At 32.6% G+C, this 17,288-nt stretch overlaps 1 protein-coding gene across 3 annotated transcripts in view; it reads right to left on the bottom strand.

The window, feature by feature from the left end:
• Window positions 1–673: 673 nt before the first annotated feature.
• Window positions 674–17,288, bottom strand: part of CIP2A (cellular inhibitor of PP2A) — a 33,058-nt gene continuing 16,443 nt past the window's right edge. For 2 of the 3 annotated variants that reach the window (XM_017670485.3, XM_017670486.3), the window contains exons 12-21: window positions 16,204–16,303; window positions 14,585–14,703; window positions 12,240–12,435; window positions 11,694–11,768; window positions 11,493–11,603; window positions 9,095–9,291; window positions 7,072–7,185; window positions 6,733–6,815; window positions 5,888–6,027; window positions 674–4,785 (exon numbers count right to left, since the gene is read on the bottom strand). In XM_017670485.3, coding sequence (XP_017525974.1) covers window positions 4,615–4,785; window positions 5,888–6,027; window positions 6,733–6,815; window positions 7,072–7,185; window positions 9,095–9,291; window positions 11,493–11,603; window positions 11,694–11,768; window positions 12,240–12,435; window positions 14,585–14,703; window positions 16,204–16,303 — 1,306 coding nt within the window. In that variant the 3' untranslated portion in view covers window positions 674–4,614. Of the gene's footprint in view, window positions 4,786–5,887; window positions 6,028–6,732; window positions 6,816–7,071; window positions 7,186–9,094; window positions 9,292–11,492; window positions 11,604–11,693; window positions 11,769–12,239; window positions 12,436–14,584; window positions 14,704–16,203; window positions 16,304–17,288 lie in introns of those variants that run through there. The other variant, XM_073231703.1, reaches the window with a different exon arrangement.

Genomic DNA, 17,288 nt, shown 5'->3' with positions numbered 1-17,288 from the left:
CTGTATCTTTTGGCTCTTTGAGGCAAGTGAGATGAAATATAACTCTTGAAATAAGGGCAGATAATGTAACAGAAAGAATCATGTTTACTACTAAATCCCTGCCAAATGCTCAGCTACTTAGAAGAAAATTAGTTTTCTGAAAAACATAAACTGATCCCGACACTCTCCTATGCAGCACTGGCTGAACTTCCCATAAAAAGCCCTTTGTTACATATCCTAGGATTCTACATATTTGAGAAACCAAGAACATATATACACAGGGTCCTAGGAGAACTTGATAACTAAATAACTGTGGTTGAGAGGAAAGATACTTCTCACATTTAATGACCTTAAAGAAGGCTATTTGTAGCTCAATGTGCATAAAAGCTGCGTTCTGAGAATTATGGTACCTGTCATTGATATGATAATTGAGTTTTCGGTAGGGTATTTTAAAAAATATTTTTATGAATGAAGCATAAACAAAACAGGCTTGTCTTTGCATGACAAAGAAAGGTGATTAGCTAAAAAATGTTGAACAGAGTAAGACTGTGTAAGATTTCAAGGTGATTTGCAGATTTAAAGGACCCCATGATTTTTTTTATATTTCCTCTCAATTCATGGATTACAAAGGCATATCATTTCAAGTATTTATCAGGCTCATTATCCATATTTAAAAAAATTAAACCATCTAACCTTTTAAAGACATAGACCATATTTTTATTTATTCACTTTCAATTATTTAAAAGACAGATATTTTCTTGAATGTAAGCTCAGTGAATGCTGTAAACATATAACTAGTTTCTTAATCCAAAAGACTTATTTATCATTATGGGTAATATGCATTTAATATTTATTAGTGATCATTGAGAGAGTGGCAAGTGACGGAAACAAAACAGAATCCTATGATCCAAGTGACAAATTCTCAAATTAGGGGGCTTGGCATGGAAAATAATATCTAAAGACCACTGCAGTTTTAAAAAGACTCAATATACTTAACATACCTATTGCTTGTTTTCTTAAACTACAGAAAGAAAATAGCAAATTCTTGGCTTGTGAGATATGCACACAAAAAGTAAACACTATTAATATTAAGCACTGCATTTTGTCAATGATGTAATGATGTAATTTAGATTGCTTTTCTCAGTACATCATAGTATTGCTAAAGTCTTCAATTTCCCCCAATTAAAAAATAAAAGAAAATAACCACTTGGCATCCATCAGAGTAATAACTGGCTCAAGTATTACCAATGGATGCTATAACCAGTGGGTGAAAACTGGAAGACAGAGGGTATTTGCAGTATCTCCCCAAAAGTTACTTATTATTTCCAAAGGGAAAAATAGTAATGTTAAGTCAAAGACACTATTTTGTGTGTATTTCTCTGTGCAAATAGGTAAAATACATTATGATATTGAGAGCCAGGATATGTCCACACAACTGATTAAAGCAAAAATTATAACATTATCTTGGGGGCTGTTAATACATATAGATGTATGTGCCAACTATAGCGTAAAAGATGAGAGGATAAAGGGACTGACATAGTTACAAGGTTTCTACATTTCTATTAAGTAGTGCAATATTAACTCCAAGTGTCCTATGAAAATTAAGGAGTTATTTGTCAAAAGAGATAAAAAAGCAAGACCCAAATATATAATGTGTACAAGTCATGAGTTTTACATATAAAGACATAGGACAATAGCAAACTGATAGAAAAAGATATACCGAGCCAAGAGAAAACATAAAAAGGCCGGAGTAAATATATTAATATCAAGTAATAGAACTCAAGATAAAGAGTACCAAATATGAAGAGGCACCTTTCTTAATGATAAACGGGTCAATTAATCAGTAAGATATAATATCCAACAGCAATGCTTGGTTGTTTTAGTAAAGTTTTATTGGAACACAGCCGTGCCACTTACATACTGTCTATGGCTGTTTCTATGCTACAACTGCATAGGTGAGTAGTGAGAAAGATCGTAAGACTCACAAAGCCTAAAATATTTACTACCTGGCAGAAAATGTTTGCTGGTTCCTACAGAAGAATTAAGTCACAACAGGACATGTGTTTAGTCCAACAGTAGTTAAGTCAAAAGCTAGGCTGTAATTATTTGAAAAGAGGAAAAGAATCAAATTAAAATAAGTTTATGAGTTTCAGAGAATATACCTTGATTAGAGGTATCTGTAACACACCTGGATGAAGACACTGAAATTCAAACATATTATCACTTAACAGTCCTGACTCAAAACAGAATCTCATTACATCCTTAACATAAATAACTAGTCTTTACAATATCTATAAGTAAAACTAAAAGGGCACTAATATGACAATTTTCCACAAAACAAAGAATTAAGTTTTAATAAGTATTATTTTTTTTACCCTGAGATTAAATAGTTTAGTATAAACTCCAATCAGCCCAATTTTAAGAGAGTCTATGTATTTGTTCAAGTAGCAAATGTAAATAGTAAAACTGTGTTAATGTATGTACACTTGGATACACACTATTCATAGCTCAATTTTTAGAGAATTTGAACAATTCTAATATAAAGATGCATTTACTTAGTTTTGTTTTTTCCATTAAGGGAAATGGGCATACACACATAGAAATCATTTGTAAAACTCTGGTGGTGGCTTAAATTTGCTTAACATTTTTTAATAAAGAAAATACACACACACACACACACACACACACACACACACACACACACACACACACACACACTTTTTAAAAAAATCTGAGGTACACAGAATCATAAAGCATGAAAAGTACCCAATATATTAAGATTAAGAAAATTGGAACAATATAAAAAGATGCCACAAAAGACAAATACTAGAAAAATATGGGAGAATTGAAGAAGGATGATGATTAGCATTCACCTTTAAAGATGACATATTGTTTTTCCTTTTCAGAGAGAAGGGATTAGAAATAACAGGTTAAAATTGTTGTAGTAAAAAAAAATGCTGCTAAAAAATATACGGAATCTTGGACTATACAGGCCTTTAAAAATTCGCAAATTGAGTGGTTTAAATAAATGCATACTTGCAAGAATGGACTAGAATAGAACCGCACTATCCAGCAGGATAGCATTAACATTTAAAGTTAAACAGAATTAAAAATTAAAAATTAAATTCAAATTTCTAGTTTGAATTTGGCATTAGCCAAATTTTAAGTGTTCAATTGCCACATGTAGCTACTGGCTATGACACTGGGCAGTGTATATATAGAACGTCTTCATTATCACAAGAACCTCTATTTGGCAACATTTGGCTCTGTCAGGCTCTATTTGAGCCGAGTGTCTAAATTGTAAAGACAGCTTGATTTGCCTAGAACTTTTGGTTCATTTTACTTATTTTACAGAACTTGTGTTTCCCACTTTAGAGAGCTTTTTGTTCTTCAGTCATATCTATCCATTTAAACATTGTTTTCACATTAAATTGAAAAAGAATGCAGTTTCAAAAGAGAAATGACCCTCAACAGCAATTTAAAATGTGTTACTCTGCACAATGCTTTAAAAAATTTTGCATAACTATACAAAATGTATACAAATATATATAAAACTATTATAGTTTGATATTCTTTAATATAACCAGTCAACTATGAAGATATTTTCAATCTCTAAACATGAATTTAGATATACTATGGTTGAAAAATAGAAGTAACTCAAAGTTCACTCAAGTTATATCGAGATAAACAGTGAAGAAAACACCAAATAAAATTAATGATTATAATAGTATAGCAAAAAAATCAATCAAAATACTGACATAAAAACTCTGCTTAAATACTACTTAGAACATTTGATTCAAATGAACAGCACTGAAAAATTACTTTGTATTAAAGAAATACATTAATAAGGATATTTAAACTATGCTTTAAAATTAAATGACACAATTAAAAACTTTAAATGAAATACATTAAATGCAACACATCAGAATTAACAAATAATAAAATTCTGAATATGTAGCAAGCATAGGCTCTTAAGTTACCCTTCAAGTCATAAGAAATTCATACTGAAAATAATTTTGTTGTCCAACATGCAAAATTTTAAAGTGAGTAAAAACTAAGGCTATCTTATAAATAATCCTGTAAGTTATCATAGTTTTTGTGTGACAACGTAGTCATTTAACATACCAGCTATTTTCTAATTTTTATACATTATTTCTGTAACTATTCATCACATTTTTTTCAAATTTAGAAATACTATATACCTTCCTGCATTTTAAAAGGCAGTAGTAAAATTATTTTACTGTAAAATTCACTGATATTTTCTTTTGTGCTATTTTAGAGAAAAACTCTAATAATATCATGGTTTCTCTTTTTACTAATAATTGTATTCTCATTTTATTACTTTCAAGTTGTCACATCAAGAGAGTTTGACTCTAAAATCTAAATAATCAAGAATAAATTAAATAGTGAAAGAAAATGGAAAGCAACTAAAGAAAAGGAAAAAAGCCTTAGAAAAAAACAAACTGGGAGATCAAGAAGAATATATACAATCTAAGAATCAAAGAAAGCTTTATACAATGAAAGTCAGAAACAGGAAGTAAGACTTTTAAGACAAAAACATGCAGATCAGATTCTTTACTAAATTAAGATTAGGTAATAATTGCTATTGTTTTGGAATCACAAATTACATACTGTCTATATACTGAGATTCACAGTTTCTGGACTTATTTTTCCACCGCTTAAACTGTGGATCATCGCTATCATATGCGAGTGTTTGTTCAACTCCTCTTGCTGAAGTTTCACCAACGACTCTTTCTCTTCCAAACGACCTTCCAATTGGGCCTTTTGAACTTCTAGAGAGGAAGCCTAAAAAATTGGAGGGGTGAGGGGAGTTGGAATTGAGTAAAACAAGTAGAGAACTAAGCATGTTTTCTTTTCACAGCTATTTAAAAATGTCCTTCTATTTTATTTGTAAGACAACCCTTTCAAAGTACACATTACAAATATGTATTTTATTTTAGTTAACTAAATTATATGGTAAATTTAAGATAATCACTAAACAATGTAGTACAAATTGGGAAGACACATTCGATTTGTCTTTTTAAGACAATACTAGTAGCTGAAATTTTGCAGAAAAAGCTACACATTGTTATTTAGAATTATTATTAAGATAACCACTTTTTAAAGTAGAACTAGGAAATCTGTAAATGTGGCATTAAATTTTATGCCTCTTCTGTCATTTGTGCTGTTTTCAGTCCTTTAATCCTGGTCTATTCTCACCTTGGTAGTAAATGGGCCAGAAAGCACTATTCATACATGGCTACCAAACTCAAGCAACCATAACATAGAAAGAGTACTGGTAGATAGAGTCAGAATATATAAACCTACTGTTCCACTTAGCTATGTGACTAATCATGAACAAGTAACTTAACCCAAGACTCAGTTTCATTTGTGGGTTGAAAATATTTTTATTTCAAATTGTATCACTTGATTAGAAATTTTATAATATGTATCTTTGTTTAGCAAGGAATAATTTAAAAAATACACGCACTTTATTTGTTAAGGTGAGGAGGATTAAGAAAAATGTTTCAAAGAGTTCTTTGCAAATTATGAAGTTCCAAACAAATATGAACTATTACTATTATCATCATCCTCATAGGCAGAGATGCAGCTACCTTCTTATATACAGTTACCTATAAGTAACATCAAGAACTGGTATCCCTTCTGTACTCTTTGCCCACTTGAATGTAGTTAAGTGCTGGCACACAGTATATATTTAATAAATATTTGATTTTAGGAAATACAGGTTTTCACATTTGAACAGTCCTCATAACAATCGTCAAACCATTCTGAGATCTAACTTTTTTTAACAAAACTACTAAAGAAACAGAACATTTACTCAATTCCCTTTTGTCACAAAATAAGACTTACTCATTTAACTGCAAATGAGGACTCAACAGATTCTTACCTTAATGCTCAATTCTTTTTTTATCTGTTCTGTTCTGCTTAATTCTTTTCTAAGGATATCAATGGTGTCTTCCTTATCTTCCCTTTCTTTTTGTAAGGCTTTAATCTTTTCTTCTTGTACCTTTGTTTTCTGTTGCAAGTCTTAAAACAAATAGTTATATACTTAGAGGTCCTATACTGACATAACCTTGAAAAGATTTAGTAGCTCTTATAAGAGCAACAAAGAAAGACAATTAGGAAGATGAAGAAATATCTCACTGGAAATAAATTTTACAATATTTGGCAAATAAAAACACCATGAAACTCTCCTCCTATACCAGTATTCTATAACAAATGCCAAATCTCCTTGTCTTTACCCTGTTCCTCCATTCTAAATATGATACATAATGATGAGGGGAAGGATAATCCTCAGCTTAAGGGTTAGAAAAGAAGAGGGAGAAAACTGTGAAAAAGTATATAGGTAGATACTGTGCTCTAAGGCAAGTGAGTGAGTTAGGACAAAAATGTTTTTGCAAATCATTTCAGTATTACCATTCAGACAGTAACTAAAAGTTACCTAGCACTGCCACCTGCTGTTACGCTCCTTTAAAATTTTTTATTTTAAAAATTTAGGGCAATCATTTCCTGTAACTCTCAGATTTCAAAAAATGTATTGCTTTTTCAATTTAATCAGTCTAACTAAACTGTTTTATGGCAAGAAAAGAGGAGCTGTTTAGGATGTGACTGAATGTTTAAAAAAGTGACAGAAATGGAAAATAATGAAAAAGCAAAATAAAAGCCACTCATGATTTGATTTTCTTTCAACATGTTAAAATAAAGACCATTATTGAATAAGAAGCTACTTACTTCCTAGTTTACAATCTCTGTCTACTAGTTGGTTCTGTACTTCTTTTCTCTGTTCTTCTTTTTCTATTAATTGGGCAATAGTTCTGAAGTTATTAAAAAAACATAGAACATATCAATGAACCATGTATTTTCCTTGTCTCCCACATTTTAAGAGAAAATTCATAAGAACAGTAGTTACCCTTAAATTCTGCCAAATATGAATCTTATATCTAAAATAAGTGATAATTCTATTCATTTTACCTGTAAAAAAAACCAATGTTCTGTATAAAGGGAATCATTTGGTTTGAAAACCCATTTGAAAAACTCCCCAAAATTAGAATAAAACATTAGAGCTTTTACTTTTCATTTTGCTGCTTGAGTGACTCATTTAATTTTTTCACTGTCTCAATTTGTTTATTCAGAGAATCACATGTGATCTGTAAATCTTTATTTTTCTTTTCAGCTGTTTCATTCCTGAAAAGACAAGATGAATTGACATTTTTATGGAGGAAAACATGACAGAGAAAAGAAACTCAGGGTTTTCTTTACAATTTCTTCCAACCAAATTGCAGGTAAGAAGAGGAATGTTATGAATTAGCAGGACATAAATACACTCAAATACAATAAAGATATGGTTTGGCTGACTAAGTGGTAAAAATTACTGAGAAATGGAAATGTGTGGGGCCATTAACCTCATATTTATGGATATAGAGCTGTTTTACAGATGATATTGCATTGTGTAATTTGCTATAAAATATATACAGCTATCTTTATAGTTAAGTCCAGAAATAGGACTTAAAGAAGTCCAACTTTTGAAAAAATGATGAGGTTTTCAAAAAAATAAACTTAACTGTGTCATCATATTTGATTAAAAATGTCAAATTTATGAATAAAGTAGTTGACGATTCTAAATTTCTCTTGCCTCTTTAAAACTCTGCATCTAATATTCTTATTTTGCCTGCAAAGTAAACATAGAACAAATCCTTTCTGAGGTGATATTTTGACAGCCCTATCTTAAATATAAAATGTCTTTTTCACTACACCAAGCAGAATGATTAACAAACTGGTGGCACTGGCCAAATGTGATCACCAGAAGTATTTTACTTGTCCCACCGAGTTCTTAAAATTCTGAACTTGAATACTTCTAGATAGTCTCAACCATTACAAATGACCTTTCCCAGCCAGTTTCATTTGTTATTTACCTGGCCCCTCAATGGAGGAATTTTACTTCTTGGCCTTTCAATCACTATCTGGAATATAAGCACATTACTTTCTTTTATACCCTCAGTTAACACTAATAGTCTACTTCATCAGGCTGCCTCAAATAATCAGACTTTGAAAAAAATTGTTGGGGAAAAAATATCCTGTTTAGAAATCACCTTTTCATCCACCTTTTCTAGACAATTTATATTTTCCATCCTTCAATTTTACTGATGGGCAAATAAGCACACGGAACTTGCAAACTTAAAATTTTCTACATCTCTATGTTACTACAGTAGAAAGTAGAACATTTAAAAAAATCTTAAGTAATCTTAAAATGTAGATTAAAACAAGGAACAAGTTAATCATAGTTTTTATTTTTACTGTTTAGTAGAAAATACATGATTGTTCCTGGTCTTCCATTGAAAGATTGTTCTGGTCTGAAAGATACATTAGACAAAGGAGGAAAAAATGATCAATCTCAAACTTTGCTAGTGAATATATAAACTGGTAAAGCCTCCTGGGAAGGAAATTTGATAATCTATCAAAAATTCAAAAGCATATACCTTTTAACCCAACAATTCTCCTACAAGAACTGATTCTACAGATACAGTCACATGTTAACTAAACTATCTTCAGTGATGTTAAGGAGAAATACTGCCTACAAATTAAAAGATGAACTGAACTTTTAACACCCAAATTTCTATGATATTAAGTTGAAATAAACTAAATTGTTAATATTCAACACTGCTGATCTGCAGAAAGGCCAAATCACATGGCCTTATCTAATACAAAATGTGACAACTAAGGTCATTCAACAATTATTTCTGGAGTACCTATGTACCAAGTAATTTTCTAGGCCCCAGGGATTTGTCAGGAACAAAATACATGAAACTTGTCCTTGTGGTAGGTATAAACATCCCAGATGACAAATGACTAGATGAATAAATGAAGTAGAGCCAACTGAAAGAGAGACCTGTGTTCTGTTTATAACTTTGGTACTAAGTTTGACTAAGCAATACTTCCTTTTACTATAAGGTAAGTTCCTTGCTAACTACTTACCTTATGGTATTATCAGAATATATGAATGCTTACAAAAGGACTTTTGGGTCACAGACAAAAAATGCTCTGTATTCATTCTAGATTCTAACCTTACACAGAAATCTTTACTTCATTAATCTACCTCTGAAGAAGTTCCATGTAGGATTTTGTCAGTATTTCATGTTCTTCAGCCACAGACTCTAATTTCCTATTATGTTGAAAGAGATGCTCAATATCACTCTGGGCTCTCTCTGATTCAACCTGCTGTGACTTCAGCAACACATCAAGCTCTTCATTTTTTCTCTCAACTTCTCTTAACATATTAGCAAGTGTCCGTGCCTAAAGAAAAACAGAACAGAATTTTCCACTATCATTTCTGTAATATGCTCAGTTTCTGTAATTTAAAAAGGCTTATAGCATTATTGGGTTATATAAAGTTTTATTATTAGTCATATACTTATCACTTAACTACTTCTAATAAATCTGACACTGCTATGGTTCTTATTTACTACATTGCTCTGACAGAATCTCAGTAGGACCAGATTCATGGAAATGAACACAATTATAATAACATGAAGGTAATGGTACTTAAAGTACTCCATTAAAAAGATATGGTTCTTAGGGTTAGCCATTAACAGTAAGCCACAAAGTTTACACACATCAGTTTTCCGATATTAGGTAAGAATTAAGAATAAGATATTAACTACATCACAAATGCTTATGCAAACACTTAAAATTAAGCTAGAAAAATCAGGGAACACAACCTAAATTTAATATGAAAGTACTTGTGACATGAAACATAAAAGAAACAGAAAAGAATGACAAGTGGATGTGGACTTTCCCCCTTTAGCAATGAAAAATACTTATTTTGAAATGCCACACAAAAAACTAAGCCCTTCTGTTTTTATGAGTCTATAAAGCAGTAATACCCAATTATTTAGCATTATTTTTATAAGCACCATTTCTAGTATAATGGATAAAACATTAAATTCTCCAAAAAATGGAAGACATGTTCACTAGACAGAGAATATATGAATATGCTATGAAAAGGGACATGAAAAAATGATTTTAATATCACCAATTTTATTGTGACTTATGATTATCAACATATTGTCAACATACATTCATACATTCAAGACAAATGGATCCATGCTAAAATAAGACAAAAAGTATAACATGGTTACATTCATTTATATTTTAAAAAATACCTTTATTCTGAAAAGATTTAAAAGCTATTTTACTTATTAATTTTAATGCCTTTCTCAAAAGTCAAAACAACTTTTTATAGTTCACTACAAATATCAAATACAAATCCCATGTGTATCTGTTGGAAATTTCCTATCACTGCAGTAAGTTCTCACTCATAATTTATACTCGACGTACATATATGCACATGACACATTCTGAGCACCCATCAAATGCCAAACACTGTGCTTGCTGGGGCCTGGAGATACAGAAACAGTCTCTGACATCAAGACTGGGGGTGGGATCATACAATTTTTACAAGGTGTAAGAAGTGTTAAAAGAAGGAAGCACAGAGTAAACACAGAAGATCACCAAACATGTGAAAAAAAGATAGCCAGAGAAAGCATCTGGGGAAATGGGAGGTATTAAAAAATCTGAAGGATTATTAAGAGTTAGGCAGAGAAAGAGAGGAAAGGGTGTTCCAGACATGGGAGAGCAAAGTAAAAGGGAAGGGGAACCTAGTAGAAATGTCAGATTTCAGAAATTACAAAGTAATCTAATCTGTTTGACTGTAGTGAATGCACAGAATGCAAGCAAATATTTAATGTGCAGTAGTTAGAATCTTGTGTACCAAACTAAGGGATTTAAATCCTCTTGAGAGAAATGGTGAGCCACTGAAGGACATACTCAGAAGTGACAGGATCAGACACTGCCTCAGGGATCACTGTGGGAGAAGGGAGGGTAAAACCAAATAGAAAAGGCAGATGAGTTTGTACGTATGCAGAGGATGACTGAGAAGAGGGTACCAGGCTGAAGGTAGGAAGACTAATTAGAGGCTCTGCTGTGACTCACAGAAAAATGAAAAAGATGTGTCCTATAGCAAACAGTGGCAAGATCAGACAAAGAGGAAAAAAGTAGTGTTTTATTAACTGAAGTTGGTGAATGACTAATTGTAGAAGGTAAACTGCATTATATAGGAGCCATTTAGTGCTTAGCGAAAAGGATATGGACTTGGCATATAAAGTTGGAGGCATTAACATTCTGCTAATGATTGAAAGCATGGACCACGAAAATAAGGGAAAAGGACCTAGAACAAAATCCTGGGAAAACTCAGTATTTAAGGGTTGAGTGGAGAAAGGAAGAAGCCTATAAAGGATACAGGAAAAGAATACCTGTTAGAGTAGGAAGAAAATCAAAAGATAATGTGACCAAAGTTGAATGGGAGAGGGCTTCAAGAGAGAGAGATGTCAAATGCTGGGGACACTTTATTTCAGTCAGGATAACAAAGATATGACTTATATATATTTTTTACTTTATTTTCCTACTCATCAGATGTTCCTTTATACCGTACACACCTCTGTCTCGGCTTGAGTTCTTTGACAGCGATACTGAGCAATCAGTCTATCAGCCTGTGCAAGGGCTAGAGCTTTTGCTTCCAAGAGATCTTGTAGCCTGCTTTCTTTGGACTATAAGAAAACATACCATTAATCTTCTTCATTTACCAGAAAAAATCTATTAAAGCTTAACTGTTACAGTTAAAGTAAGCTTGTACTCACGGCTAATGTGGATAGTTTCATCTCATATACACCCATTATGTCAGATATTCTCACATCATTAATCTGATCATTTACCTAGGTTTTAATACAATAGCAAACATCAGTGTATTTTAACATTCACCAAAATAAAAAATAAATGCCTACTGTGAAACTAAGTAATTCAAATTTAATGAGTAAAAAATAAAAAAAATTTACGTCACAACAGGCATTTCAAGCATTTCACTAACCTGGCTATTGGAGAAGATATATGGCAAGATTTGGTATGTTTGTGGGAATTTAAAATACATTTCTTAAGCTGGGACTGGGGGAAGATGGGCTGGCTGGGGAAAACTAGGGAAAGAATGATAGCTGTGTTAAAAGTGTTGAAATTTTATGGCTTTTCCTTTCTCAATTTTCCAGAGTATTGTTACTTTTTATATTAAAAGATAAGGTTTCCATAAGCGAATCTGCACCTGAAGTTGTTTAAATAAATTTTATAGCCAGGGGTGGTATTTAGTTGGTATGTACCAGGAAGAATCCCATTTGTGATAGCTATTAATCACTTACCACCACTCCAGACTGCAGTTTCTCTATTAATTCTTCAATGTTCAATCCAGGAACTTTATCTTTCAAAAATGGAGGAGTTAAACATTTTACTGATGTTGGAAAACTGTGATTTAATGATTGCAAAGGCATTCTTCTGGGAGTATGTACTGTTTCCTGCTGTCTGTAGGCATTGTTTGCAGCTATACTTTCTCCAAGTCTGAATGGGAATTAAACACAAGAAGAATTACACAAAAATACAGCAAAAGACAAAGTTAGTACAGAATTTAGGGAATCTTTTAAAAAGGGGCTCTTTGGGAATATAAACCTTCATTTATTTTTGAAATAACCTTTAAGTTTAGGATGAAGCAAGATTTTGGGAAATATCCTGAATTTGCCAGGGGAAACTCTTTTCTATTTATAATCCTTTATAATGACAAGTCTATCTTTGGTTTAATGGCACTGTAACTAGTTTGGGAGTGTGGATTATTTGTAAAAAAATAAGTACAATGTTATTGGTATTGGTAAGAACATCCTTTTTTGCCATGGGCAAACATTACCTAAGCCCTTCCACCCTCCCCCTTTCTCACCAACCTGATTTCAATTCAGCTGCATCCAATGATCCTGTCTTACTCCTGGCCTCAGGACCCTGTATAAGCTATTCCTTTACCTAGGACACTTTTCCCACCAGATGTTCATAGCACTGGCTCCTACTTAACATCAGATCCCAGTTCAAATGTACTTTGCAAAGAGGCCTCTCCACCCATAGTGACCTGCCAATTATAAAACTTACCTTTTAAAAATTTGAGTCTCAACTAGAATGTAAACCTCATAACAAGAGGGCCCTCTAATCTCCTGCAGTATCTAAAATGCCTATAAGAGGGCCTGGCACATATCTGGCCATCACCAAATGTTCATTAAATGTTTAAATAGAACACATACACACCCAAGACCCTACATATGCACCCACCCACCCAACATATAAATTCACCTTATTAAACTAAGATGATGCAAACAAAAGCATAAATGGCCATCAATAAAATTAATGGATCCCTGAAATAGTGTCCAAAGCAAAAACTATGTAAGATAAGACAGGTGTGGTCAGGACACAATGAAATGGTAGGAAGTCCTTACACACAGAGACAGAGGCTGAGACTTCCATTTTCAGTGAAGCTCAAGCTTTTCACTCTTAAAGCAAGGGGATTTTCTGTCACGTCAGATTACCACAGTTGAAGCAAGCAAGCCACCAGAAAATGAAGCAGCTTCACATACCACTTTCAGCTTGAAAACCTCCCTAAACATCCATTTATTTGTTAAAAAATATTTATTATACAATAAAGGGAAATTTGATGTGGTCTCAAGGTCTTGTTTTCCATAGTTCTTAATCTCTTAATTTTATGACTACTAAAAAGTAGAGGTTAGCAAACTTTTTCTTGAAGGACAAGGCAGTAAGTATTTTAGGCTTGAGGATCCATACAGTCTTTTGTTACAACTACCCCAGCCTAAATGTCATAGCATGAATGTAGACACAGAAAACAGACAATATGAAAATGAATGGCTATGGCCTTGTTCCAATAAAAGTTTTTTTTACAAGAACAGGCTCCTATCTGCTGGCTAGTTTGCTGACCTCTGGAATATAGGAATGTCTTACCTACTTACCAATTGCTTCAGTTTATTCAATCCACTTCTGCAAATTCATTCATACAAACCACTTTAAAAAAAAAATTTTAAAACTAAATTTGGACTCTACTAGATCTTTGGTCAACCATTTTATTTACAAAGAGCTCTAAATATCTGTTTCTTCCCCAAAAGTAATTGCAATATTCCCTTAACGTCTGAACTTAATGAGTATAGTGGATAATTTTGCCTGGCCATTATTCCACTTTCTGATAGAGACAGAATTTTTTTTAGGCACTCTCCCAACATCCTCACCCTTTCAGTTCACGTAGTTCTCATAACTGACCCCTTAGCATTTGTCAAGCCCCCTCTTCGGCAAAGGACCCATGTTTAGTTGATGAGAGGGCTGCTCAGACTGATCACTTGAATAATAGAAAAGAAAAAGCCCCTTCTATGAAGGAACTAAGCTAGATGTAAGCTTAGTCTACAAGCTACTACACTAAAAAGAGGTGATGAGGGTCAGAGAGGCATGGTACTTCGATAACTTATTTAACCACACGGACCTAGCTTTTCCTTGAATGAGTATACACCTGGTCTTTCAAGTTATTGGAATCAATCATTTGAAAAATTACTGGATATTATAATGAAGTGCAGAATTCACTCATTTTCAAATCTATCTTTATTGAGGACTACTAAAGAAATACAGTGGATATTACAGCACCACAAGGAATATATTGCAAATTACAACTCACACTAAAGCAGGAAAATCTGGCAGTGGAGCAGCTTCCAATAATATTCCCAATCCAGACTGTACTTGTTCTCTATTATCAGATGTTAAAGCATAAGCCAAGGGAGTAATCAGGCGTGAATCCTAAGCAAATCAGAAACCAGAAAATAAGAGGCAGAAAGAATAAATAATGAAAGGTTTTTTATAGCAAAGTGAGTAAACAGAGCTAAATCATAAAATAATTGTAGGCAAATTCTGAAGTGTTTCTATCTAATGTTTGAACATATTTATTAGTCTTTACCCAGTTATAACTGGCTACACAATCAATATGAACACTAGCTTTAAAAAAATCTGGCAAAGGTTTTGAATGCTTCTGATTTATCTATGAATATCATGTCTTAAATGTTTTGATGATTTTCAAAATATCCACAATTGACTCATGTTTTGAATTACTGTTTTATTTTTCTAGCTACCATTTAAAAGGAAAACAGACTGAAAGAAAAAAATGGCTCATCATTTCCATACTAACTGAAGTCAAAAATAAAAGTATAACTCAAATTAACTAGATTTTTAGTGACCGAAACAAAGTGTAAGTCCTTCATTTTAATAATTAGTACCATAAGCCCCAAATCACCTATTTTGAAAAAAATCTTCTAAGAATTGACATAAAAATCGGTTTGACTAAATTTTTAAGTTGAGTAAGTTGTTAACACAGAAAAATATTAAAATACGGATCCTTTATAATTATCAAGATATTACAATGTTGAGTGTCTTTGTAGATACCCATGTATAAATCTAATGCCATAGTAAGAGCTGACCTAAAAAATATCTCCATAACCCCCACAATACCCTTCAAAACTTCCCCTTCAAACCCTTCCCTGTGAAGGGGGATCATTATTTCTACTATGTAGTCAAGGAAACCAAAGCTCAGAGAGGTGAAATAACTTGCTCATTGACTAATAAGTGGTCATGTCAACATCTGAACTCCATTTCTTAAGGGTTATGTTCTCAAGGTGTACAAATGGTCCCTGCCTAAAGTTTCAGTTTTGGCTTTTAACTTGTCTATACAAAGACTAGAGACATTTTCGTTATTATAGTAACTTAATTCACACATTTGTTAAATATCTCTTATAAGTCAGGTTTTGTGGCTATCAAGGTAAACAACTCTTATTCAGCTACTACTGTTACTGAAATCTGCAAATTACCTTCTCTAATTGTATTATCACTATCAAGTCCTTTTCTTCCAGATATCTTCCCATCCCCGTAATATCCTGCCTCATCAAATCAAATCAAAAAAAAAAAATACCCCAAATCACCACTTCCACCACCCACTTATCATAATGCCAACAGGAAAATGAAGAACCTGAAGGGTAACACAGGAAAGGAGAAGGCTAAGGAAGCACCACTAGCATGAACACCCCCTTCATTAGAACCAGAAGCACTTAGGCTCAATTCATGTGTAACTATGTAAAATAACTGTATAGTGAGACTATTACAGCTACTTCAGACAACTGACTTTAAACTTTCTTCTGATAGCCAATTCTAAGAGAAACATCTAAAGATTAAGATTACCACAGAAACATACATTAGGAAGCATTTAGGTACGTATGAGCAAACTTCAGTATTTGAAGAATTTAAACTCACCTGAAGGATTTTGTAGAAGCTTACTTCCATACCAGGAACCAACTGTTTAAGTTTATTCATCAAATCAAGTGTTTTTAAAATTACATCAGCAGCAAGTTTGCTTCGAAAAGAAGTCATATTTAAATTAGATAACTAAAAAATTGATAGAGCTTATTTGTCCATAATTTTAAAGAAAACAGAAAATCTAACACCTTCATGTTTTCTATTTTATATATATATATTTTTTTTATTAAGGTATTATTGATATACAATATTACAAAGGTTTCACATGAGCAACATTGTGGTTACTACATTCACCCATATTATCAAGTCTTCCCCCACATATCCCATTACAGTCACTGTTCATCAGCATAGGTGCTACAGAGTCACTACTTGTCTTCTCTGGGCTATACTGTCTTCCCTGTGGCCCCTCTACATCATGTGACTAACACCTTTGTTTTAAAACCATAGTAAAAGTATTGTTTCTTTTGAGAAGTAAAAATATCATAGAGACCAATCCTTATAACCCAAGACCCAAAGAGAACAAAGAACTGGTATTAATAGTCTAAGTTTATAAATGGTTTCTTTTTCTAATCTCAAACACCAACACGCATCAGCTTTCTGCTCCAAATTACTTCAACAATGGCAATATGATTCATTTAATTCTTAGCTTTGTCATTGGAGTATCAATAATACAGAGAAACTTTAGGCAATATAGAACCCCTCGTATTTACTGAGTGCATTATACTAAGCCATGTTCTCAGCTTTGTTCCTGAAAGGGAGTTCAAAAAAATAAAAAGAGATAATCCTGTTCTTGAGGAGCATGATTACTGACAATTATGATATTTATGGAAAGTGGAACAAATCCTAGTGTTTAGTTTAGCATTTAGCAGTTCCTCAAAAAAGATTTTATTAATGGACTCTTCATAAGCGGGCAGGGGATAAAATAATCTCATTACTATCAGTAAAAATCTACCTTTAAGTCTTGATATGCATCAGCAGGACTGATTTCCTTATAATAAAAACTGCCTTTTCACATAAAAATAAAATTAAATGCACATAAAAATAATTACTCAGGCAATTTTAAAAAACACCCCCAGAAATAT

This window comes from Manis javanica, chromosome 3, assembly GCF_040802235.1.
Source record: "Manis javanica isolate MJ-LG chromosome 3, MJ_LKY, whole genome shotgun sequence".
Taxonomy (NCBI): domain Eukaryota; kingdom Metazoa; phylum Chordata; class Mammalia; order Pholidota; family Manidae; genus Manis; species Manis javanica.
Note: the sequence above shows the minus strand (reverse complement) of the source record. Positions and strands in the feature narration are given on the sequence as shown.